Source organism: Panicum virgatum, chromosome 9N (assembly GCF_016808335.1).
Source record: "Panicum virgatum strain AP13 chromosome 9N, P.virgatum_v5, whole genome shotgun sequence".
NCBI classification, from domain to species: domain Eukaryota; kingdom Viridiplantae; phylum Streptophyta; class Magnoliopsida; order Poales; family Poaceae; genus Panicum; species Panicum virgatum.
This window is the reverse complement of record NC_053153.1, coordinates 77,802,033-77,826,508: the sequence shown is the minus strand read 5'-3', so window position 1 is coordinate 77,826,508 and position 24,476 is coordinate 77,802,033. Positions and strand designations below refer to the sequence as shown.

The 24,476-nt window shown below is 47.4% G+C and overlaps 5 protein-coding genes across 6 annotated transcripts; 3 read left to right on the top strand and 2 right to left on the bottom strand.

The window, feature by feature from the left end:
* The first annotated feature begins 1,927 nt into the window (after window positions 1-1,927).
* LOC120688607 (fatty acyl-CoA reductase 2, chloroplastic-like) lies at window positions 1,928-5,851 on the top strand. The gene is made up of 8 exons (XM_039970975.1): window positions 1,928-2,657; window positions 2,746-2,849; window positions 2,963-3,162; window positions 3,803-3,903; window positions 4,033-4,240; window positions 4,376-4,537; window positions 4,632-4,713; window positions 4,845-5,851. Exons 1-8 carry the CDS (start codon window positions 2,345-2,347, stop codon window positions 5,445-5,447), a joined length of 1,773 nt encoding a protein of 590 aa, XP_039826909.1. The 5' UTR covers window positions 1,928-2,344; the 3' UTR covers window positions 5,448-5,851.
* Window positions 5,764-10,627, bottom strand: LOC120688608 (serine/threonine-protein phosphatase PP2A-4 catalytic subunit-like). The gene is made up of 11 exons (XM_039970977.1): window positions 10,322-10,627; window positions 9,704-9,760; window positions 9,108-9,191; window positions 8,916-8,987; window positions 8,646-8,717; window positions 8,378-8,418; window positions 7,870-7,936; window positions 6,916-7,107; window positions 6,741-6,830; window positions 6,549-6,656; window positions 5,764-6,280 (listed from the first exon to the last, which is right to left on the bottom strand). Exons 1-11 carry the CDS (start codon window positions 10,610-10,612, stop codon window positions 6,215-6,217), a joined length of 1,140 nt encoding a protein of 379 aa, XP_039826911.1. The 5' UTR covers window positions 10,613-10,627; the 3' UTR covers window positions 5,764-6,214.
* A 2,129-nt stretch (window positions 10,628-12,756) lies between these two features.
* LOC120691096 (F-box/kelch-repeat protein At1g55270-like) lies at window positions 12,757-16,869 on the top strand. Its single transcript, XM_039974059.1, has 2 exons — window positions 12,757-12,990; window positions 14,566-16,869. Exons 1-2 carry the CDS (start codon window positions 12,925-12,927, stop codon window positions 15,814-15,816), a joined length of 1,317 nt encoding a protein of 438 aa, XP_039829993.1. The 5' UTR covers window positions 12,757-12,924; the 3' UTR covers window positions 15,817-16,869.
* Window positions 16,870-17,796: 927 nt separating this feature from the next.
* LOC120693367 (major facilitator superfamily domain-containing protein 12-like) lies at window positions 17,797-21,469 on the top strand. Of its 2 annotated transcripts, none has more exons than XM_039976784.1 (13): window positions 17,797-18,109; window positions 18,302-18,511; window positions 18,624-18,693; window positions 18,779-18,975; window positions 19,052-19,127; window positions 19,385-19,468; window positions 19,559-19,638; window positions 19,715-19,841; window positions 20,259-20,318; window positions 20,401-20,451; window positions 20,545-20,703; window positions 20,808-20,940; window positions 21,067-21,469. In XM_039976784.1, exons 2-13 carry the CDS (start codon window positions 18,342-18,344, stop codon window positions 21,231-21,233), a joined length of 1,374 nt encoding a protein of 457 aa, XP_039832718.1. In that variant the 5' UTR covers window positions 17,797-18,109; window positions 18,302-18,341; the 3' UTR covers window positions 21,234-21,469. The 2 variants fall into 2 exon arrangements, with proteins under 2 accessions (XP_039832718.1, XP_039832717.1); XM_039976783.1 differs by having other exon boundaries at window positions 18,265-18,511.
* On the bottom strand, window positions 21,438-22,925 carry LOC120693368 (ABA-inducible protein PHV A1-like). Its single transcript, XM_039976786.1, has 2 exons — window positions 22,551-22,925; window positions 21,438-22,423 (listed from the first exon to the last, which is right to left on the bottom strand). Exons 1-2 carry the CDS (start codon window positions 22,813-22,815, stop codon window positions 21,630-21,632), a joined length of 1,059 nt encoding a protein of 352 aa, XP_039832720.1. The 5' UTR covers window positions 22,816-22,925; the 3' UTR covers window positions 21,438-21,629.
* Window positions 22,926-24,476: the final 1,551 nt, after the last annotated feature.

The following is a 24,476-nucleotide window of genomic DNA, read 5'->3' as shown; positions in this document are numbered from 1 at the left end:
CTTACGCTCGAGCGTCTTTATTTCCTAGAGTTGAGCTCCGAACTGTTAACAAACATGTTGCTCCTGTAGCTAAAGCAGAGAGGAAGGTGTTGATGAGTTGAGACACCTTTCTCGAAGCGGAGGGAGAGATAGCTATTGGAGTTGGGCTCTTAAAGAGCTCCTCCCTTGCACTGGTATGGAATACCAGATAGAGCAAGATAGTTTTCCCAGAGGGCATAGATAACACATATTCGTATTCCAGTATTTCTTTCCTTGAGCTCAGCTCCTCTGCCCTGGTATCTAGGGTATTCCAATTCGAAGGGGATAGGCTATGCTTTTCTTTCATTTTTTTTTTGCTGCCTGCCTGCTGAATAAAAAAAAAGAGTTGGATATAGCCCTCTACCATATCTATACAAATAGAATAGTCCGTTTATACGGACTGCTAAGTGCGGAGATGGGAATCGAACCCGTGACCTCAAGGTTATGAGCCTCGTGAGCTACCAAACTGCTCTACTCCGCTCTGTAGGGCCGAAAACAGGTGGACGAAAAAGGTTGAATACAAGTCTCTACCATGTCTAGACAAACAAATAGAATAGTCTTTTTCTACAAAATGGAGCAGGTAGCGGGAATCGAACCCGCATCGTTAGCTTGGAAGGCTAGGGGTTATAGTCGACGTTGGTTTATTTTTTTTAACTTCTCTAATTCAAAACCGAACATGAAATTTTGATTTCATTCGGCTCCTTTATGGATATTCTCACCACTTAACATCTATGTCAGCTTTTCTGTCTGAATGGAACCAAAGCTCTCTGCTTTCTAGATGATCCCTATAGAATAGGAGATAGAAATTATCCTAAATATCTATCTAATCTACTTACTTCGTTCCCTAATTTCATTCAAGAGATCATGAGGAAAAGAGTTGGGTTTCCACCGAGCTGAAACAATATACTGACGGTTCTAGTAAACCAAAACCATGGTTTTCAGCTATTGGGCTTCCATTTCCTTTTTAAACAAAACAAAAGAAGATTTAGTTACGATTGGAAATAAACTTTTTTGTATCTTCATCCATAGATCCTTTACTCATATTTATTCAATCGGAATACTTAAATGCAAAATTATGCTTCGCGATTCTGTACTCATAATCAAATTTGTATTTTGGGTGCAATAGCACGAGCGCTAATTGATGCCCCTGTCCCCGCCCTTTGCATGCCCCAAACGTATCAAGGAGGGCAACCGCTGCTAGCCATTGCATCACCAAACTTGCAATAAAAAAATCTAGGCGCAGATATCTGGAATAGCTGAGGGACGCTGAGATATGGACGAGCTGAGGGCGCCTAGCTGGGGGCGCCTAGCTGGGAGCACAGCAACGACCTGGGCTCCGCGCCCAGCAGGGGCGCAGGAGCTGCCGCCAAGCTGGTTGGCCGCCGAGCAGTGTTCAAGCAGCACGGGAGTTGGGGAAGGAAGGAAATGAGAGAGGGAGAAGACCGGCTTAGGGGTATGCAAGAGATGGGCAGGGGCAGAAAGGTCATTTTGCATGGTCTTGCTGACTGGGAGGAAGCGTGGCATGCTTGCGTAGCATGACAGTTCAGCGAAAATGGCAAATGCGATAGTAAAACTTATCTCCAATGGCAAATATGTAAGAGACATTTTAAAAGTGGCAATCGGATGTGTGTCATTCGTAAGAGTGGCAAATATGTAAAAACCCCGGTTTAAACCAGGGATAAGATGCAGGCATGCAGCCGCTGCAGGCCATGGCGTATGATGCTGTACGGGAGCACTGATCTGAATTCTGGATTCTGGATAGCTGCTGCGGCGTCCGTCTGCCTCCTCGTGTACGTTGTGTGTACGCAAGCGCTAGTCTCTACCACCATCGTATGTACCGATCGCCCATGGCGTCACCGAATTTCCAAGAAGTGCACGAGCTTTGCGTGCCTCGCCTACGGCCGGGGCGGGCCTCATCAGGATCAGAGCTCGCCCGCGGAAGGCTCTCTTTCCGTTTGATCCCCCTCCTCACCTCCCCATCAGCATCATGCGCGCGTTATAAATTGCTCCTCCGCCCGGCGGCACAAAGATGCCCTGGCTTGCTGGTGGCTTCCTCCCGGCGCATCACCAACTTTTAAAGCTGGCCCCTCCGATCCCTGCTTTGTTTGCAGCGCAGCTCGCGGGGCTTCATTCGCTTGTAGGTCACTGGCTCGGCTCCCTGCTGCTTGGTCTCGATCCAGGCACAGGCAGGAAGTAGCAGCAGCTCGTCTTGACTCCACACACCCACCTACCCTGCTGCGACCGCGGGCCGGGCGTATCGGAGCTAGCTCCGCGTTCTCTACCCTCTGCGCACCTAGCCCGCACCTGCACCTCTTTGTTGGCGGCCATGGGGAGTTCATGCGTGAACCTCTCCCGCGCCGTCCTCTTCGCCGGAGGCCGCCGCCGCGGCCACCAGTACGGCAGGGCCGGCCTGCTGCTCCCACCGCCGTCGTTGCTGTCGAGGCGGCACGGCAATGCCACCCTGGCGTGCTGCTCGTCGTCGTCCAGTACAGGCTCGAGGCCATCGTCGTCGTCTTTCCCAGCAACGCACGGTCTCGGGGGAAAGTCGCCGGAGGATCACACCGCCGGGATTGGGGTCGCGGAGTTCCTCGGCGCCAAGAACTTCCTCATCACCGGCGCAACCGGTTTCCTTGCTAAAGGTGATACTTACCGTCATGTACCATCCGATCGAATCCTATAGCTCGCTGCGTTTCATCTTCGTTCCCCCTCTTATTCTGCGCGCGCCAGTTCTTATCGAGAAGATTTTGAGGACGAATCCTGACGTTGGCAAGATATACGTGTTGATCAAGGCCAAGGACAGCGAAGCAGCGTTGAGGAGATTGCAAAACGAGGTCTGGCGCTAGTTGCTTCTTCTAGCTCGCACACTAACCAACATTCCTCTCGCTGGTTCCTCCAGATGATGACCATGTTTTTTTTCCCCTGCACACATGCTATGTACATGCAGGTAGTGGACACGGAGTTGTTCAGATGCCTGCAGGAAATCCACGGGAACGACTACAGCAGCTTCATCGCAAGGAAGCTGGTTCCCGTCGTCGGCGACGTCAGGGAGGCCAACATCGGCATCGCTCCCGAGCTCGCCGACGAGATCGCCGGCCAAGTCGACATCATCATCAACTCGGCGGCGAACACCACGTTCGACGAGCGGTTCGTGACGTGCCACACCCAGGGTTTTTTTTTCCCGACCGGTTAATCCAAACCGCCGGCCACCGGTTCCGGTTTACCGGACCGGTTGGACCGGTAACCGGTGGAAACCGGTTGAATTCAAATCCAAATTCAAAAGCTCCTGTACAACCGGTTCCGACCGATTTACTGGCCGGTTTTACCGGTTTTACCGGTTTACCGGTCAGTTTGACCGGTTTGAATTCAAATCCAAATTCAAAAGCTCCCGTGCAACCGGTTTACCGGCCGGTTTGACCAGTTTTGACTGGTGGGCCTTAATGGGCCGTCCCATTTTTTTCTTTTTCTTTTTTGATTTAACTTTAAATCCCCGCAAACTATACTAAATGAACGAATATTTGAGAAAATTTGATACCATTAGATTCATCGCAACTTGAAGTATTTTTAGAAATTTTTTGGGAATTTTTTATTTTTTAAATTTAAATTTAAATTTTGAATTTTGACCGATTGGATACCGGCCGAAACCGGAACCAGTCCGGACCGATCAGTTCCCACCGGTTTGGTGAACCCTGGCCACACCACGTTCAACATCTGCATGATTCAGCATGCAGTCATCGATGATTCCATGGACCATGGCCATGAGAGTGTGCTGCGCTTTTGGTGGCAGGTACGATGTCGCCATGGACATCAACACCGTGGGCCCGTTCCGGATCATGAGCTTCGCGCAGCGGTTCCGGCGGCTCAAGCTCTTCTTGCAAGTGTCGACAGGTCAGAGTGCAAAACACGAGTAGTTCTTGTGGTGAAATTAGAAGCTCCCGCCTTTTTTTGCTTTTACTTTCCTGAGCTTACAGGACTCGATCAACACTGTGTTTGAATGCTGATGTGTTTGCCAAACAGCGTATGTGAATGGGCAGAGGCAAGGCCTGGTGCTGGAGAAGCCGTTTCGCATGGGAGACACCATAGCCAAGGATCAGTTGGGACGATCTTCAGAAGAAGATAAGGGCAGCACCGTGCTAGACATCGAGGCAGAGATCAAGCTGGCCTTCGGCTACTCCAGTGACTCTGCTTCTTTTGCTCAAGAAATGAAAGATCTAGGCCTGGAGAGGTAGGGCAGTGCTTTTGTCTACCTTTTCTTCTTCTTCTTCTGATCAGTCGAACCATCTGATCAAGATTCATGATTGCAAGTGCAGACATGAAAGGGCATTAGTTTTGTTTGATCTGTGCTCTTTGTGTTTGGTAGGGCAAAGCTCCATGGCTGGCAGGACACCTATGTGTTCACCAAGGCCATGGGGGAGATGGTCATCAATAGCATGCGAGGGGAGGTGCCGGTGGTCACCATCAGGCCCAGCGTCATCGAGAGCACCTGGAGGGACCCCTTCCCCGGCTGGATGGAAGGGAACAGGTATCTAAAACTAATTTCAGTGATCAGATATTCAGGTATGCATCCTCAATGATCTATCTCTCATGATGCCACCGGCGAATTCATGAACACACAGGATGATGGATCCTGTCGTCCTCTACTACGGCAAAGGCCAGCTGAGTGGGTTCCTCGCCGATCCAGAAGGCGTTCTCGATGTGGTAAGCTGCTGCTGCTGCTGCTGATACGTGCACATGTTGACTAGCTAGGATTACATTGCCAAAGCTTTTGTCAGTAGTAACAATGTCGATCGATCGATCTGTGTCGCTCGTAATTATAATTAATTCTTCAGGTACCGGCGGACATGGTGGTGAACGCGACGCTGGCGTCGATGGCGAAGCACGGCGGCGGCGCGGCGCCGGCGGGGCCCGGGATGCACGTGTACCACGTGTCGTCGTCGACGGTGAACCCGCTGGTGTTCGGCGAGCTGAGCCGGTTCCTGTTCCAGCACTTCACGCGGTGCCCCTACAGCGACGCGGCGGGGCGGCCCATCCCGGTGCCGCCGATGCGGCTCTTCGACAGCATGGAACAGTTCGCCAGCTACGTGGAGACGGACGCGCTGCTGCGGAGCGCCCGGTCCTCGTCGTCGTCGCCGCCGGAGCAGCGGCTCTCGCAGCGGGCGCGCGATCTCTGCGCCAAGTCCGTCGAGCAGACCATCCACCTGGGCAGCATCTACCAGCCCTACACCTTCTACGGCGGCCGCTTCGACAACGGCAACACGGAGGCGCTCTTCGCGGCCATGTCGGCGGCGGAGCAGGCGCGCTTCCACTTCGACGTGCGCAGCGTGGACTGGACGGACTACATCACCAACGTCCACATCCCGGGCCTCCGGAAGCACGTCATGAAGGGCAGGGGCGTCGCCACCAACCAGCTGCTCGCCAGCACCTCCGTGTGACCTCGCCGGCCGGCCGGCAAAGGGATGCGCGACGGCGTGTACAGAGTACAGACTCGATCTTGTTACGCCACCACACGGCCGATGACTGACGACCAGCCTTGCCGTTCGGTTTCTTCATCTCCTGACAGGTTAACTGGTTCACGGAATCACAGTAGCGGTAAATCTAAGGTTGTCGTGGGCATGCCATGCTTGCATTCAAGATAGGATAGATATACGACTGTTCATCTCTTCCATGCATGTTGACTTGTTGATTCTTGTATTATCGTGTAGTTCCAAAAAACAAAGGCTGTGGTAATCAACAGTATACAAGTCCTAATAGGGAAAGGAGTCATGCTCATGTACTATAAGCACATCTTTACCAATATTTAGATTACTGATGAAAGGAGTTTGATTGTGCCTTGCCATTGATGAATGATGATACAAATTAGTACAGGCCTATTGGTACAAGTTTACGCTACAAAAGTACAAATTGATGTCCAGTCTTTTGCCAATCCCACGCCTCTGTAAAAATATGCCTAAAAGGGAGGGCGAGAGTAGAAAGTGGATGGCCCTTCGATCACCTGAAAGGCTTCAAAACTCGGGCATGGCTTTACATGGCAACACTTGCTCTCTTCCAGGATAGAGCATATCTCTTGCACTGACCAATGGGGACCACGAGTTTTGCATAGCGCTTTGGTATTCACTTGTTATTTCTGGCTGGCCCTTGATCCAGCAGATCTTGACATCGATTCTCACAGCACATGCTGGAAAACGGTAACATCGATAACTTAAAGGAAATAATCTGGTGTTCTTCGGGTCACATCTGGCTCACCTCTCCTAGGGGCTGGTTCAAACTACAATAATGGGAAAACCAAATTGGCCAATCATACACAATAACTTTGCAGTACACACATCATCATAAGAAGTCTATTCGGGAAATCATAACAAGTCTAAGGTATCAGCAGGTGTCTTTTCAGAAACGCACTATCTGCCAACTCAAAATTTTCCATTTATGGTTACACTAATATCCACAATAGACAGTAGATTCATATAAGGGTGATACCATAAAATATGAGTCCAAGAAAATGGAAAGTAGCAAAGAAGAATGTCGTGGTAAAGTACCTGTATAAAAGTGTGACCGTTGCAGTCGTCAACTTCCAAAATGGATGCCATATTGCCACATCGGTAACAATAGTTTGGAGCACTGAATATGGTGACAACTTTTTGTTCCTGTAAATAAATACATCATGCATGATCATGGAAGTACTCACTCAAAACTCAAGCTGATAAGTATATAAAGGTTTAATCGCTTACATGAGCCCAGTTATATCCTTCCATAACTAATTGATGGGCTCGAGCTACAAGTTTGAGATTGTTCGTGTGATTAAACTGCTCTGATGTGTCCTGGAGAGACAAAGGAATCAATGAATAAATTTGAACTTAAAAGGTGCAAAAAGAGGTTTAAAAAAACCCCCCAGACTATGTGTACCTGGCCAAAAGTGTAGCCAGCACCACGAGGAGATATACCCCAACCACATCGATCATCCGGATCTGACCATAAAAGATCACACATAGGTCCCTCATGAGGAACCTCTTGGACACGATCTAGGCTACGTACGCTATCAAGATTTTCAATTGATGGAGATAAACCACCATGAAGGCAGAAAATCTCAGATTCCACCTTCAAGCAGAACATAAACATAGTATCAGTAATCCATGGACAGAAAATGCTATGATATTGAGAAAATGCAAGGGATACAGCTATCTTATGGTGCAGTACTACGGTAAACATCAATTATGATTGTAGAGACAGAACAAAAACACAAAAATTTTGGTGCATTATCAGAATTTATCATCATTTCCAATGTTCGAACAATCAATTCATACAGTTACAGAGAGGACGACATATTTTCAATTTTCAATGGAGACTAACCAGTAACCACAATGTAACCAAGCTCTGTTCCATAGAACAGTCAGCCACCACAACACAACCCATATTACTGGTTCTTCAAAACAAGAGTAAACGGAGCAGCAAGTATAAAAAACAAACTGAGACAGCAACATAGCACAACACAGTTGGTACCATATTCTTCAACCCTAATGGCCAAACACTGAGTTCTCACATGCATTTCATTTACAGCTGCCGGAGTCAGCTAACAAATGAATAAGATAGCACCTGGAATATTCAAGTATAATATACATACTTTATGGATTTTCTGTTTTAACATGCTTTAATGGGTTAAATAAAGAGTCATAGTCCATAAACATATTGCCATCTACAAAACTGAAGTTAGTGAAGCAAAAACAGTATGATCATATAGCTACTTAGCTATTTTATTGTTTTAGCTACGATGCCACTCAAGTCTTTTATGATTTGCATGACGCCAATTGTGAGGATGACACATAGAAAAAAAAAGGAGATTCCAGTCTTAAGAGTACACACCAGAGCTGTAAGAGGAAAACAATCAAAGAGGTCTGTAAATGTCTTCCATACATTTGCATTGCCGTACCTGGTTTGCAACAAAAGAGTTAGCAACAGAAATGACAAGCTAGGAAAATGTTGTCGGATTGCAGGAAAAATTAGTCTTACAATCAACTCACATGAATCAAGAAGTTTATATAAGATAACAAACAATAGGAGCATTCAACTTTCACACCAGCTCTTAAGCATAGTGATAGTGCACCATCATATGGTATACACAATGAACAAGAAGTCTCTGACAGTCTAAAGAAGCCTATTAATGCAGCAAAAGAAAAGGCATACGATGCCAGAGATTCCGTGTATGTGACAAAAATTGGGACAACTATATGTTTGAGTATGAAAATAAATCTGAAGCTAACAGAGAACTATGATAAAAAAAATGCACAGATCTTCTCACACAGGTATTGATAACATAGGAACATGCTAGACCTCAAATTAAGTTGAACTTTAAGCATCTAAACAAACTCACTTTCGCAGGCATTCGTCGTAGAATCCATACACCTGTGTGATCTGCAACCACAATTAAAAAAGAGTTTCAGTTTGAAACAGAAAACACAACAATTCTACTATTAAGATGGATGGCATCTAAATTGCAACAAAGCAAATACTGTGCTGAACAGGAAAATAATATCTAATTTCTAAAAACTAGGTAATTTCCTCTGATCTCAATTAGTTTCAGGTAATGGTAGACAAAAAGGCACATGCATAAGAATCAGGAAAATAATGTTTAACGGTACCTGCCGACTTTCATGGTTCCCACGGAGGATCGTAATTCGATGTGGGTGGCGCACTTTCAGTGCTACTAGCAGCTGGATAAGAAAAACCACGTCAATATGTTAGGCTTACACAGAATATGTGGTCAAATATAAGTTCACAAGAAATGTGTGAAAGTGTAACTGCAGAAACCAGATTTTTCTTTTTGCAGTCTCAACTACATGTGAAACTAGATAATTCTGCAAAACTACAGTTAAAAGAACTCAACAAGAAAATAGTAGTTTATTTCTTACAGTGACAGTCTCAACAGAATAGTAGCCACGGTCCACGTAATCCCCCATAAATAAGTAATTGGTATCTGGACACTGGAAACAGAAGAGAATAAAACTGGTAGGGTAGAGGATGGAATGGATGCCTTCAGTATTGGGCACGAAGTTCTTCCAGGAAATTAAAAGGAAGCAAAGCTCAGTTAACATAGTTGGTACCTTTCCGCCGATCCGAAAAAGCTCTACAAGATCATGAAATTGTCCATGTATATCACCACATATCGTCACTGGACTCTTGACAGGCTGCATGCGAAAGTTACAAAAGCTTAAACTCAAATACTTGTAGCCTCACAAAAGTACAGAACAAATTAAATTGCAAACACTTCTAGGAAGCCTTCATACCATAATGCACGCATAATCTGGTAGCCATTTGAAAAATATCTGTTCCATTTAGTACGTACAATAGAAGCTAATGATTGAGGAGATGAAATGGAATGAGACAGGAGGAAAACGTTATCACTATGTCTATTTCAATTGTCAGTGTAGTGTTCTACCAGGAACATGAATCAAAATGAAAGCACTGAAATGTGAAGACTCTTTAATATTAACACCCTTGATACAAACAACCACAAAAAAATGCCAACCAAAATGGAGCAACACTATAAAAAATGATGTTGCTCAAATGCAATGGTAAAAACCTATCCAACATTGTTCAAACAAACTTTGGAACCAGCAAGATAGATATCCTCTTGCATCTATCCATAGTGAAAGATGCAGAGCCCAACAGTGAGGGGCGAACTGCCAGCATGTCATACCTGAACATTGCTTTCCTCCATCAATATCTCCTTGGCCTTCTCGCACAGTGACTTAACCTGAAACATGTGGGGACCCGTTATGGCGATTCCAAGAATGTTAGAACATCAACATGCACCAAATATTCCTGCTTTTGGTCAAGCGGACTCATAGCATGCATACATACATCGACCCAATGTGCACACGTACCATCACACTCTAACCGTCACTATTGAATTTGAATGTGGTGATTAATATTGGCAGATTACAATAATCACAATTTTCCATTTTTACTTTTCTGCTAGAATTAAAAGAGATCTACTACTAACAAAACCAAATCTGAATACAAGCACCGGAATGATTCATTGATTCGAAGCTGCACTCGCCAGCCACAAACTACACACCATATCATCCCTCCATGCCACCGAATCACCAGACACTAAAAGAGGTTAAAAAAGCCATCAAATCGTCGGATCACACTTCCAACCCAAAGAGTGATACCAAGGGCCGGCGAGAAACCCTAGGCATGCCCTCGCGACAGATCGAAAAAAAATCAGCATTCACCAGATCGCGGAGCAAAATCGCCACCGAGCGTACCGGAAACCCGAATGGAAACGGGACATAGCTGAGCTGGATCTCACCTCCTGCTCGGCGAGCGGGCGGCACTGCATCAGCTGCTCGATCTGCGCGTCAAGGCCGCCGCAGCCGCCGTTGTCTACGTTCATGGGCTCCATAACGCCGCCGTCGTCGGCGAGACGAGGAAGAAGCTCGAGCTCGAGCTCGTCGCCGGCGGCGAGGCGAGGCGAGAGAGAGAGCGAGGAGTGAGACTGACAGCGGGGGAGAAAATCGGAGAGAGAGGGAGGGAGAGTACTGGACGGAAGGCCACCTGCCAGGTGGGTCCTCCTGCTCCGCACATGGACCCGCCGCTCCATGCCACGTGCGCAGTGGCAAGTGGTTGGGAAACTACGCGTCCGTGGCTGACAGGTTGGTCGGTGTGTGGGTCCATGATGTCAGTTGGGGGAATACTGTGGGCGTCAGGCGACGTGGGCCCGTTCGGCTGAGCTAAAAAGACGGCGCTGGGCTGGGAATGGAACGCTGGGCAGCCGGTGGTTCGGCAGATCATGTGCAGCCGTTATCTCCTTCGGTCAATTTCTTCAGCTCCATCCAGCACGAACAATAAATTTCAACTTTTATTGTGCATTCCGGCCATCAGCCCAGACCAGCCAGCGATTTTTATCTCAACCGAACGGGGCCGTGAGGCCTTGTGGAGACTGGGAGTGGGGAGACCGAAGCGAAGAGGAAGCCCCACGGCCTGCGGGTTGCTTGCGCGGGATGATGAATTTCCGGGTGATCGCTTTCATCTAAAGTCACGGTCGATCTCATGTGACGGATCTCACACACCACGTGACTCCTCCCCCATCTTTTTCCAGCGGCGCGACCCCCTCCATTCCCTTCCCCTTCATCTCGCTCTCTCTCTCTTTTTTCTAGATCCAGCAACATGGCGGATGCGACGGGGAGGTGGGGCTCGATTCACACGCGGATGGTGTGGCAGCGGGCCGGTGGCGGCGCGGTGGCCCGGCCAATGGCGCCGGATCCGCGGCCGCGGCGGCAGCAGCGCGCCCGGGCAGGGCCGCGGCGGTGGAGCGGCGGGGAGGCGGCGCCGCGCGTAGGTTTTTTTCAAAATTTTTTTCTAATTTTGGATGAATTTTTTTCAGAGCCTTTTTTTGTTTGGATGTAAAAAAAATTTCAAAGTTTTTTTGTTTTTAATGTAAAAGTTTCTCCTTAAATTTTATTTTGTTTGTTCTTTGAATTTTTTTCTTCCAAATTTTTTTCATCAATTTTTTTTCGCTTCCTCATTTTCTCCCTTTGAAAATTTTTTCAGAAAATTTTTTTATCACAAAACGACAAAAAATTACTAAAAATAGAAAAAAAGTAGCAGTCGGAAAATCGACCGCACGGACTCCTCCCGTACGGTCGACCGTAAATTAGCAAGACCCTTGCCACCCTTGCCTGCGCCGTGTTTGGTTAGGGATGAAAAAATCGTGATTTTTTTATATTTTTTACAATTAATTTAAAGTATTAAATAAAGTCTAATTAAATCACTTGCAGGATTTCTGGTAAATTTGCAAGATTAATTTAATGAGGTCTTTGATCGTACGATTAGATGATATTTACTGTAGCATCACTGTAGCAAATCATAGATTAATTACCGTTATTAGATTCGTCTCGAAAAGTTACACCTATTCGTAAAAAAGTTTCACAAATAAATTTCGTTTAGTACTCTAGGCATGTTTTTTTTTTTTGAAAATTCCAAACACGGCGCTGAGCTCGAGACCGTAGAGTTACGATGGGTCTCTGGCAGGTGGACCCATGTTCTGCGCTTTGCTAGGCGTACCCCGGCCGGGCCCGCGTGTCGGAAGTGAAGTTCATCTGCGAACGAAATTGAGCCTGCGATTGCGAACCAAGTCGCCTTGCGTCCGTAAACTTTTAAAAATGGAATTTTTACATATTTAAAATATTAAATATAGACTAATTATAAAATTAATTATACAATTTATCTCTAAACTCCGAGACGAATCTAATGAGTCTAATTAATCTATCATTACAGCATGTGTACTGTAGCAATTTAGTGTCTAATCATAGTCTAATTAGACTCATTAGATTCGTCTCGCAATTTACAAGCAAACTATGCAATTCGTTTTTTATTTCATCTAAATCTAATATTTCATACATATAAGATTCTCTTTCGATAATCGATACGATAAATTTGGAATTTTGAATTTTATAACTAAGGCCTTGTTTAGTTGCGTAAAAATTTGGGTGTAAAACACTATAGCACTTTCGTTTGTATTTGATAATTATTGTCCCGTCATGGGTTAACTAGGCTCAAAAGATTCGTCTCGCAAATTACAATCTAACTATGTAATTAGTTATTTTATTTAGCTATATTTAATACTTTATGCATGCGTTGAAACATTCGATGTGATGGGAAATCTTGTAAAGTTTTGGAATTTTGAAGGGAAGGGCCTAAATAAGGGCCTAGTCGCTTGATCTTGGCTCTTGGGTGACTGGGTGAGAGTGTATCCGAGAGACTGAGACTCTGACCTCTCAGTCAAAGCTACTGCTCGGTGAAGAGGGCGAGGCCTTGGAGCACTCGAGGCCTTGTGGAGACTGGGAGGGGATCTTCTCCGCTTCCAGAGGCCAAGATCGAGCGTCCACCTCGTCCGCTCACCTCGATCCAGCAATGCGTGCGGCCGCCGGAGGTGCCCCGCCGCGACGTGCTGGTGGTATCCGTGTCCGCGCCCCACTGGTGAGCTCAGCTCCTCTCCCACCTTTCTGGGTCTCGAGTAGCTCAGCTCCGCTGGTGAGATGAAGATTGCTCAGAGATGGTGGTTCCTGTGCCAAAAACGCCACCTTTGGCTTCAAGCTGAGATCTTTCTGCTTGAATCTGGCGTTTTAGCGCATACAACTTGGGGATTGCGGGTTTTGTGGATCGTTCGAAGTCTCGATCTGGGTGCTTAGGGCTTGGCTCTGGAGTCTAGATCCAACTGTCCATGGTCCATGGAGTGTCTGGTGTACTCTTCTAGTTCTTGGGTTAGTTTGTTAGCTGTTTTTGCTCTGAGCAATCTTACCTGTGGTGTGGAGATGCCACTGTTGTAGGGACAATGACTATCCCCAATTCACCATAACATGTTTTGCATTTTTTATGGGCCCCATTCACCATGAACCCAACTTAGACAGGTTGTAGCTACTAGCTAAAGATAGTTTCATTGCCCTGGCTATACGCTAGACAGCTCATGAGCCACAGCCACAGGTGCTACATCTTTAGCTAGGTGTCATGTCTATGCACCTAGTTTTACCATATGGAATCGATAAATGATAAGAAAATTGATTATATACAATTCTAATTCTAGAATGACTAATCATTGCAATGCTTGTTTGTAAGCACCTTGTTTAGCAACATGACCTTAGCTGGTATCACTAATCTTCGTCATGCCCTTCCAGTTCAGTTCTGTTCTATTAGATTTCTCCATTTGAATGATAGAGGATGATAGCAAGAGGAAGCTCTAGCTCAGCAGTGGAAGGGGCAAGCAGCCTGCACAGTCAGAAAGCAAGTTTGATTGCTTGAAGATCAATTGACTCCGCTTGTCCGCCACACCTTAATTTTTATCCGTCATCCGCCACTGTTTAGCACGGCTCCATCTGTTTCACATGAAAATGTTACATGGTTAAGAACATTTGATCATCTGTTAATGAGCATGATGCTACTTAGCAAATGCTAATATAATTTTATGAAATGGGATTGCAAGAAAACAAATCCTAGTGTAATTTCAGATCTGAATCTGAACAGTAGCTACTAATTGATCCCACTGTACTATTAACTTGAGTGGATGTTTTTTATGCTTGTTTGTCAAACCTAACGCAACCCTCCTCCTTTATCTGGGCTTGGGACCAGCTATGTTGAGACTACTCAAGAAAGTCTTCCAGTCAACATAGGCCGAGTTTGTGAAACCTTACGTTTGTTTTTTTCTTTATCAGAAGTTAAGTGGTGTAAGGATCTACTTAAGTTTCTGGCTTCTAAGCCACCTTACCAGTATCAAATAGTTTGTCCCTACTTGACTGCTGAATGATCTGTTCCCTTTATTTTGTATGTTCAATGACCAAGATTGATAATTTCAAACATGGTTAGTCTTCCAGCACTGAGTGTCTGAATATCATCTGCATAACATTTAACTAGTAGGTGGACAGGAATATATATTTGTCATCGATAATTCATACCCAACAGAAAGGATGGTTGCTTTGCTTGCTTTGTTTTAATCTTCTGTTGTTTCATGTTCAGGTTAGCATTGCCATATTCTGACTTGGTTGATCAATGCATCTGCAGGTGGAGTCTGTCTCCTGGTACTGCAGGGTAGATGGAGGTCTTAAAACCGTTGTAAGTGCTAGGAAGTTTGTCCCTGGTGCAAAGCTGTGCATGCAACCTGATATCATACCAAACAAGCGCAAGTCAAGGAGCTTGCGCAAGGAGAGGTCCCAAACTCAATCACCACTGCTACCTGGGCTTCCTGATGAACTGGCTATTTCCTGTCTCATGCGGGTTGCTCGGGTTGAGCACCCAAATATGCGGTTAGTATGTAAACGATGGAACCGACTTTTGTCTGGGAATTATTATTATTCCTTGCGTAAGAAATTCGGCATGGCAGAAGAATGGGTTTATGTCTTCAAAAGGGACCGTGATCAGAAGCTATCTTGGTATGCCTTTGATCCAGTAAACCAGCTCTGGAAGTCATTGCCTCCACTTCCACCAGAGTATTCAGAAGCTGTTGGCTTTGGTTGTGCGGTTCTCAATGGATGCTACCTGTACTTATTTGGTGGCAAAGACCCAGTACATGGGTCTATGAGGCGTGTTGTATTTTACAATGCTCGGATAAACAAATGGCTGCGAGCTCCAGATATGCTGCAAAAACGACACTTCTTTGGTTCTTGTGTCATAAACAACTGTCTTTATGTTGCTGGAGGGGAGTGCGAAGGGATACAAAGAACTCTGAGGTCTGCTGAGGTATATGATCCTAACAGGAATAGATGGTCTTGTATTGCTGAAATGAGCACAGGAATGGTGCCCTCCATTGGAGTAGTACATGATGGCAAGTGGTTCCTAAAAGGTCTCAATTCTCATCGCCAGGTTGTAAGTGAGGTCTATCTGCCAGCATCTAAAATGTGGTCAACCACCGGTAACGAAATGGTCACAGGGTGGAGGAATCCAAGCATTTCCTTCAGAGGCTGGCTTTACTCTACTGATTGCCGTGATGGTTGTAAGCTTAAAGTCTATAATAGAGAGACAGGATCATGGACAAGATTCATTGACACCAGACACCACCTCGGAAGCTCACGAGCTCTCGAAGCTGCAGCCTTTGTCTCCCTTAATGGAAAACTCTGCATTATCCGTAACAATATGAGTATCACTCTTATTGATATATCAGACCCAACAATGGTCACTGAGGTTGACAGTGCGCGCATGTGGGAGGCTTTTGCACGAAAGGGGCAGCACAGGTCTTTCATGGCAAACCTGTGGTCAACCATCACAGGCCGTAATCTGAAGACAGACATTATGCATTGCCAAGTGCTCCAAGTTTGAGTTTGGCCATATGTGAAGCAAAAACATAAACAACCCTGAAAGGCTCAGTTAGAAGCTGAATTGGTTACATGAACTGAAGCAAAGAGACCAGCTTTTTCCTCGGTAAAATTCACTGGTTCGCCCTTTGGAATATTCTGATTTTGGCACAGTTGCATCCTATTTGTCAGATAAGGCTCCAAGGGATTGGGGCTGGGGGCCCGGAGGAAGAATCTGCCATGGTTCATGAGAATTAAGGGTTGTACTGCAGCTTTGACTCCACAGGTTCAGAAGTGCAGGAAGCACTGAGAAATGAATGTCTAAGCCTAGAGTAGGAACGAAGCATGGCAGAGACTATGACCGAAGGCCCCATGGATTGATACATAGAGCTGTTAGTTCAGCTTGGTAGAACGCGGATCACTAAAAGCTTCCATGGAATCGAAGGTTGTTTAAGAAGTACTCCATGATTTTGGTGAGATCTGCTACAGTAGATGTATACAGCAAAAAAAAAAGCTGCTGCCATGCCGTCATATATTTTCAGAAAAGGAAGGATAACGATCCTCATCACTGTACTGTCAGGCATGGGGACTAATCTTATGTTCATGCCTTGAACTCTTCCTGCCTGGTTGTTTGCTGAGAAGCTGTGGAAACCGATCAGTACCTATTTCTGAAAGAAATTTCCATAGATATTCTCGCCTCTTGAGTTTATGAATAATGCAATCTTGTAAGAACTCCTAAAAGGTTGCCCTTTGAACTAGAGCAAATCAACACTATGCCATTGGATATCATATATCAGTGGTTTGATTTACCTGCTTGAGTTTACCTGAGAATTGGTTCTCATCCGGTTTTATGAATTTGCTTGAGGATCGGTTCAGGTAGTATTAAACTGGTGCTCAGGCAGTTTGACCTAACATGTATATCATTCTACCTTGTCCACTAGCTGAAATCATTGACTGGAGATTTGGAGAGTGATTTGTCAAATTTGCGAAACATGACAAACATGGGCCAAGGTGTATATCGGTTGTTTAGCGACCATTTTCAGAGGCAGGAATAGATGGTGATGAAGATGACGATGAACTAGTGATTTTTTATGGTGATCTTATCGGTTCTCTTAGTTGGTAGGTATGGAGGTCAAAGCCAGGGAAAGGGCTGCAGAAGTCCATGGGCTGCTAAACCCCTGCCTTCCTTGTCAAAGGCATACCATGGGCTGCTAATGTTTCTTTCCTTCAATAATGTTGCTCATGTCGCCAAGTCAGCATGAATTTCCAACCCTATCTTGTTAATCCTTACCTTTGGATTCAGTAGCTGGCTTGACAGCCCTTTTTGCGCGAGATATGACCAAATGCGCTCGTAATGGTAAGTAACACCTAATTCAGGGCCGGCTGCTACCGTTCCCGATTTCCTGGAACGACCAAATCTGCCATGACTTGTTGACATATTTTGTCCAAATCATGACTTTAACGATGAGATGTCGTTACCTAGATTCACATTACTTTCTTGACCCAGCCAGCAACGGAGAGCAGGACTCCAAACGAAGTGTAAAATCACAGGTAATACCACAGTAAAGTCAGTAACGCTAACCCTGCTGGCCCCGGCCATCGCCGGAGCCGCGCCGCCGCGTCGTCACTGGTCGGATGCTTCACCGTGCACTTGAACACAAGGGATATCTTGCAAGTTGCAACTCGCGCGAATCTGAATTCCAGCGCAGGACGGGACGACGAGGAAGATAAGGGAAGGGCATGCCCGGAACGCTACAGAGTCCGAGGCCGCGACGCCAGATGAGGAGCGGGAAAGGATCCTCCCGTGCCGTGTAGACCCACGCAAAACGGGCAACCCGACCGGCGTCTGAACTTGCGGAGAGGCCGGATCTCTTTCTTTTCCAGCGCCCAACGGGAAGAGGTTCCGGAAAACGACGATGGAAAATAAGGAGGAGCATTCTTCGATTAATAAACTTCCAATAGCCTGTTCACCCAAAAAAAAAAACTTCCAATAGCCTGTTCACCCAAAAAAAAAACTTCCAATAGCCTGCGGCGGCGGCGTCCACCGCCCACTACGCTGGTCCAGTTGGTAGCAGGTGGCAGCGCAGCCCGCTCGCCGCCTATAAATTCCCTTCCACCGCCGGACCCCGTCAGCGATCACCGCTGCTCCCCTCTTCCTCAGAGCACGTGCGCACACGCGACCCGCGCTCTCTTCCCCAGCATCGCATTGGATGCGCCCTTTCTCTCGCGTCTTGTGACTGAATCTCGGCGCGGTTTGCGTGCTCCCGTCCGCGGCCGACGCCGCCGCCGCGCGCGTTGCTGCCTCCCAACGTTTTCAGGTTCTCTTTTTTTTAAAAAAAAATACCTGACCTGTTTCTTTCGAGGCGATAAAGATAAGATTAGATTGCTGACTTGTTGTTACACTTGCTTAGCATTTTACAAGAAGCAGAGATAGTTTCCTCTTCTCTTTCTGAATTCTAAATTTCTGATGCAGACTTAGCCGTCTCGAAATTCAGAATTGTAGCTGAAAGACATTTCAGAAGCTACGAGTACTGCCTCCCAGCACCCTCCATGGCTGATGCAAAGGATGATGGGGTCATGGCCGAGGCACAGATCGCACAGCCTCTCGGACGGTGGCCGATACTGTCCTACGGCGTCGGGCACATGCTCAACGACATCACGTCGGCTTGCTGGTTCACGTATCTGCTGCTCTTCTTGCAGCAAATCGGCCTTGCTCCAAGGTATAAGAGAATCTCTACAGATAGCATCAAATTACTTGACAGTATAAACTTTCGTTCTTTTTGAACAAGTATGTTTAAAGCAGCTGAGTAAACCTTGCGTTACCTCTTGCAGAGATGCAGCAATTGTGATGCTCTCAGGCCAGGTTGCAGATGGGCTGATGACGATCCTCGCAGGCGAGATGGTTGAGACAGAACTCAAACTCCATATAATTGCAGATTATAATACGTTACTATAATTGATCTCTGAATAATGCGCCACATGATCAGATTGACAGATTTGGCCGCTTCAAGCTGTGGCACATTGGAGGATCAGTCCTGGTCGGCGTTTCCTTCTCTTCAGTGTTCGGTGGCTGTCTTCTCTGCACCATTCTGGGGACAGATTCATACCTCGTGAGGACAATAGGTTACAGCATTTTCGCAGCGGTGTTCAACATCGGTTGGGCAGCCACACAAGTCTCCCACATGTAAGGTTCTTCTTGCAATCTGACTGAAATTGTTGCCTGGCATTTGGGCTCTGACTAATGCATTTTTTTCGTTCAGGTCAATGGTGAATTGCATGACACTGAATCCAACAAGCCGTGTAGCCTTAGCAAGCTGCAGAAATGCGTTCACTATGGTGAGTGAGTACCAGCAATTAGCATGTTCACCTTATGGGCACTTTGTAGCTGGCAGTTGTTCTTACTAGAATTCTGCAATCGACTAGAACTTATCGCGAATCTTCTTACTGTCGTCCCTTTCTTATTATTAAAACTGACGTTCTACAAGTGTGTCTCACCCGTTTATCAATGTCCAAATCAAGTATTCAACTGTGTGTTGTTCACCTTCAAACAAACTTTCACATGGGCCATATACTCACAAGAATGGCAAATACAGGTGGCAAATCTTGGTCTGTATGCGATTGCGTTAGCTGTCTTTGCTGTCATAAAGGCGAAAGAATGCTCAGACATTGTTCTTCAGGTGAGAGAAAGCAAAGCTTGCAATTGTAGACCAGAGCAACATAAGATGTTTCTGGTTACTAATTTTCGCCTTCATTTCTTCACCCTGCAGTACCGGTGGATATCATACCTGTCCATTTTCATTGGATGCTGCTTCCTGGTGGTTTTTCATATTGGGACCAATGAACCGACGTATGTTGATAGATCATTCAGAGTCGATATATGTGCTGTATAGGTTGTGTTTGTGCTGAATGGTGTGGTTTTGCAGCTTGAAGTCTGAATCTAACTGTAAGAAGAAGGCTCGGATTTCCTGGGGCTACTGGTTCAAGAAGACATTGTACTATCAAGTTGCTCTCTTGTATATGCTTGCAAGGCTGATCACAAACGTCTCTCAGGTTGGGCATATGGCACCATGTGCAATCAGAAAGTTTATGTTTCTTCTTTCAAAAAGAATGTTTATGTTCGTAATGTGCATGAAAATGCACATGGCATGCTTTATCGTCAGTTTTGTTGTTAGCAGATCCTTAAAAATAAGATTCCATCTGCCATGCGAACAGTAGTCCCTATGATATCCTTACTGTCCATCCATTTCTAATATACAAAATCTCTCAAAACCTGACTTCTCGGTTGACGTTGTTTTAAATCCAGTTGAAGTAAACCATGTTTAGCGCAGTGAGTTGAGTCATGAGATTTTTTTTTTTCATTTGAATAGGGGCCTTTTCCCTGCTCCATGGGTACAAGCCAGAATTAGCTCTGCCATGTTATCATCTCTGGTATTCGATCTCTTACATGTGCTCCTTTTCCCTTTCCAGTCTCTCATCGCTTTCTACGTCACCAGAGATTTGAGAATGAATGAATACTCAAAAGCAATAGTGAGTTTCTTTGTTCCTTTTCTATTTCAATTATCCCTTAGCATTCTTTCTTTTCTCACCACTTCGATCTCTCTCCGTGCAGATACCGGCGATCATATTCTGCTGCAGCTTCGTCGTGTCCATAGTCCTGCAGGTCCAACACTACGCACAAAACCTGTTAAACAAACGTTCACTCTGCAAAGTTCAGTCTTTCCTCACATACTTTGTATCTGCACGCGATGGCCAGGAGATCAAGTGGAACAGCCGCCGCCTCAAGTCCCTCCTCACCGTCGGCGCGACGCTCTGGGTGATCTCGGGTGTCGCGGTCTTCGTCCTCCCGAGCCAGATGCGCAACCTCATGTACCCTCTCGCCATGGTCATCGGCGCTGCCAACGCGCTCGTCATGGTAAAACACCGGCGCCTAGAACGCAACCTGAGGCCACGTAAATCTTCTCCTAGTTCGTTTAGGCCTTTGACTGCTCTGACTTGTGAGCACTGACCACCGAGCAGGTCACGACGGTTGGGCTGGAGAGCGCGCTGGTAGGGGAGGACCTGAACGGCTGCGCGTTCGTCTACGGCTCGCTCAGCTTCTTGGACAAGATCTCCTGCGGAATCGCCCTGTTCGTTCTCGAATCATACGAAGGTAACGTTGAGATCAGCAAGAACAGCCTGAATGCAGCTCCAACGTTGTGTTTTGACAAAAAAAAACTCTGCTGGAAATGTCAGCAACTGATTGGGTGGGGCGTGACACCATGCTCTTTTGTTGCAGACACAATTAGCTGCGGCGAGACGAGGGGACTGAACACGGTGAGCAGGTACGGCACGGGCCTGATCCCCTCCTGCTTCGCCGTCCTGTCCCTGTTGGTCACCTCCACGCTGAGGCTGCAGGATGCCACTCCGAGAGCCGCTGCACTCGAAGCGCCGCTACTCGTCTGAAGCAATGTGTTCAAGAACCGGTGATCTCCTACACATTGTGTATGTAATCTGGATTGAATAAAAGAGGAAATTCGCGTCCTCTTCAATTAGGTTTGAAGAGGAACATGATGTGTTGTCGCTTTCTTTCAATTAGATTTGAAAGGAGGCCACTCTGTAATAATACTAGTTTTCTGTTGACGTGTACCAATAGCATCACAATTCCAGTTTTGAAGTGAAAGAAGCATGCCTGCACATTATCAGATTATTATACAAAGTAGGAACAGCACCATGGCTGGAACAAGAAGTGCAGAAACTGTGTGAAAAACTAGAGCAACACTCCGAAAACATCATGAACAGGAGCTATGGCATGGAGTGTGAAAGAAAGATTTGATCGATCGAGCGCCGGCTCCGAGCTGCTCACAGCTCGTCGACCGTCCGGTGCTTGCCCGTGGCGTCGACGTCCGCCCTCCGGTGCTTCTCCCTGCTGTCGCCGTCGGCGCCGGTCACCTTCTCCTTCACCTCCCCGATCCTTTCTTTCGCCGCGTCGGCCGTCTCCCGCGCCTTGTCCTTCACCTTCTCGTACCCTTCGTTGGCCTTCTCCTTGGCCGCCTCCGCCGTCTCCCACGCCGCGTCCTTGGCCGACGCCGCCTTCCCCTTGGGCGCCTCCTTGGACTGCTGCGCCTTCTTGCCGGCCGCCTCCGCCGTCTCCCACGCCGCGTCCTTGGCCGACGCCGCCTTCTCCGTGGCCTTCCCCTTGGCCGCTTCCTTGGACTGCTGCGCCTTCTTGCCGGCCGCCTCCGCCTTCTCCCACGCCGCGTCCTTGTCCTTGGCGGCGGCCGTCGTCTCCCATGCGGCGTCCTTGGCCGCCCCGGCCTTCTCCGCCGCCGCGTCCGTGGTCTGGCGCAGCGTCTCGTGCGCCTGGCCGGCCTTCTCCGCCGCCGCGTCCGTGGTCTGGCGCAGCGTCTCGTGCGCCTTGGCGGCCTTCTCCTTGGCGGTCTCCTCGACCTTGGCCTTACCCTGCTTGGACCGCTCGTGCGCCTCGGCCGCCTCCTTGGTCTTCTCCTTGGCGTACCCCGCCTTGCTGGACGCCTCGCCGGCCGCGCCCTTCACCGTCTCCTTGGCGTGATCCTTGGCCTGGCCGGCCTTGCTCGACGCGCCAGCCGCGGCATCCCCCGCCGCGTCCTTGGCGTCGCCCGCCTTCTTCCCTACCTCTGCAGCAACCACCAACCAGCATATTTAGTACGGCATGCACGCGGCGCGAGAGGGAAGGGATCGAAGAGCAACGCCGCAGCAAGTTGAGGCTCGGAAGGGGAATGGTGACGTGGTGGCTAGGCTTACCGGAGGCGGCGTGCTGGGCGGACTCGCGCGCGGACTTGGCGGTGTGGCCGGCCTTGCGCGCGGCCTCCTCCTCGTCGACGTGCTTGAGCCCGAGCCCCTCGGAGATCTTGTCCTTGGCCCAGTCTGTCCACGACTCCTCCTCCTTGCCGCCGCCCTCCGCGACGTCGTGGGCGTTCGTCTTGGCCGCCACGCCCACCGCCGACGCCGAGGCCACTGCCAGCAGCAGCAGCGCCGCCGGGACGGCGAGGCCCCTCGACCGCGCCATCGATCGCCCTAAAGCAGCTTAAGCTTGGCAGCCGCTAGTGCCGCAGCGGATTCAGCCGTGCGATAGCCGAGTGCTTTGCTTTGTCAGGAGGGGTGCGAAGAGTAAAGCGGATGATCGTGTGCTGGGTTTAGGTGCGCGGGGGTTTTAATTTATGGGCGGGAGGGGTTTGGACGCGTGTAGGGGGCGGTTCGAGCGAGGCGTGTGGTGGGGCGACGGGTGTCCGGCTGAGGTGGCGCGCTGCCGCACACGTCGTCTCGTCGGTCGCCGTGATCGCTTTGGCCCTAGGGCGGCAGAGCTTCTGGTCGCTTCGGTGCTTCCGCATGCTAGTACACGCGCACGGCGCACTCATACACGAGAACGAGACGTTAGGGGCGCCAAGGCGGGTAGCGCCAACTCTTTGTATGGGGGACCTTAACAATATTATGCGTCCTAATGGAAAATGGGGCCCAAGTCCTCCTTGTTTATCTCGCATTAATAATTTTTATGTCCTTGTTAAGCAATGTGGTTTAATCGATCTTGGTTACAGTGGGCCTGCTTACACTTGGACTAATAAGCGTTTCACTACTAAACCCACTTTTGAGCGTTTGGACAGATGCCTTGGCAATGCAGATTGGTGTCAAGCCTACCCTCATACTGTGGTTTACCATCTGCCCATGCTATACAGTGATCATGCTCCTATCCTTGCTGTTATGAACCCCAGCTGTCCCAAACCAAAGAAAAGATTTAGGTTTGAAAATTGGTGTCTTACTGAAGAGGATTTCCATGAGACTGCAGCTCAAGCTTGGCATCAAACTTTTGCAAAACCTTTCCATCAGCGTACTAAAACTTTAGCGGCCACTCTTAAAAAATGGGTTAAGAAGAAGAAACCTCTAAACCAGCAGCTTACTGACATAAAGCATGAGCTTGCCCACATACAACAAGCCCCACCACATCTGATTGAACACTCTACAGAAGAAAACTTAACAAAGCGTCACGCCCAGATTCTAGACAAGCTTACTGACTACTACAGACAATTATCCAAAAAGCATTGGGCAACAAAAGGTGATAGAAACACAAGATTTTTTCAGCAAGCATGCACAAGGAGAAGGCAAAAGAATAGGATTCTCTTCATTGAAAATGGTCCCAACTCCATGGTGTCTAATCCTCAAGATATTGCTCACGAATTTATTCACTATTTTGCTAATATTTTCACTTCCACCATTCCTGTGCACAACTTAAATTTTTCTCATGAGGGCTCTATTACTAATGAATTCACTAATTCAGTTCCAAGTATTGACGAGTGCTTACAGATTATTAAGAGCATGAAACTAACTGCAGCACCTGGACCTGATGGGCTCAATGTAGCATTCTACCGAGCAGCATGGCCGTGGATAAAAGAAGATATACACAAGCTGGTCACAGATTTCTATACCTCAGGTAACTTCCCCGAACATCTAAACTGTACTGACATTGTTCTGATTCGTAAGAAGGCTCATGCAAATTATGTTACAGATTATAGACCTATAAGCCTCACAAATGTAGCTTACCGTCTCATTGCAAAATCTTTAGCTAATCGTCTCAAGGAGGAGCTACCCGATTATATTCATCATTCTCAACATGCCTTTATTCAAGGAAGAAGGATTATAGACAACGTCATTATCACCCAAGAGATTGTTCATTCT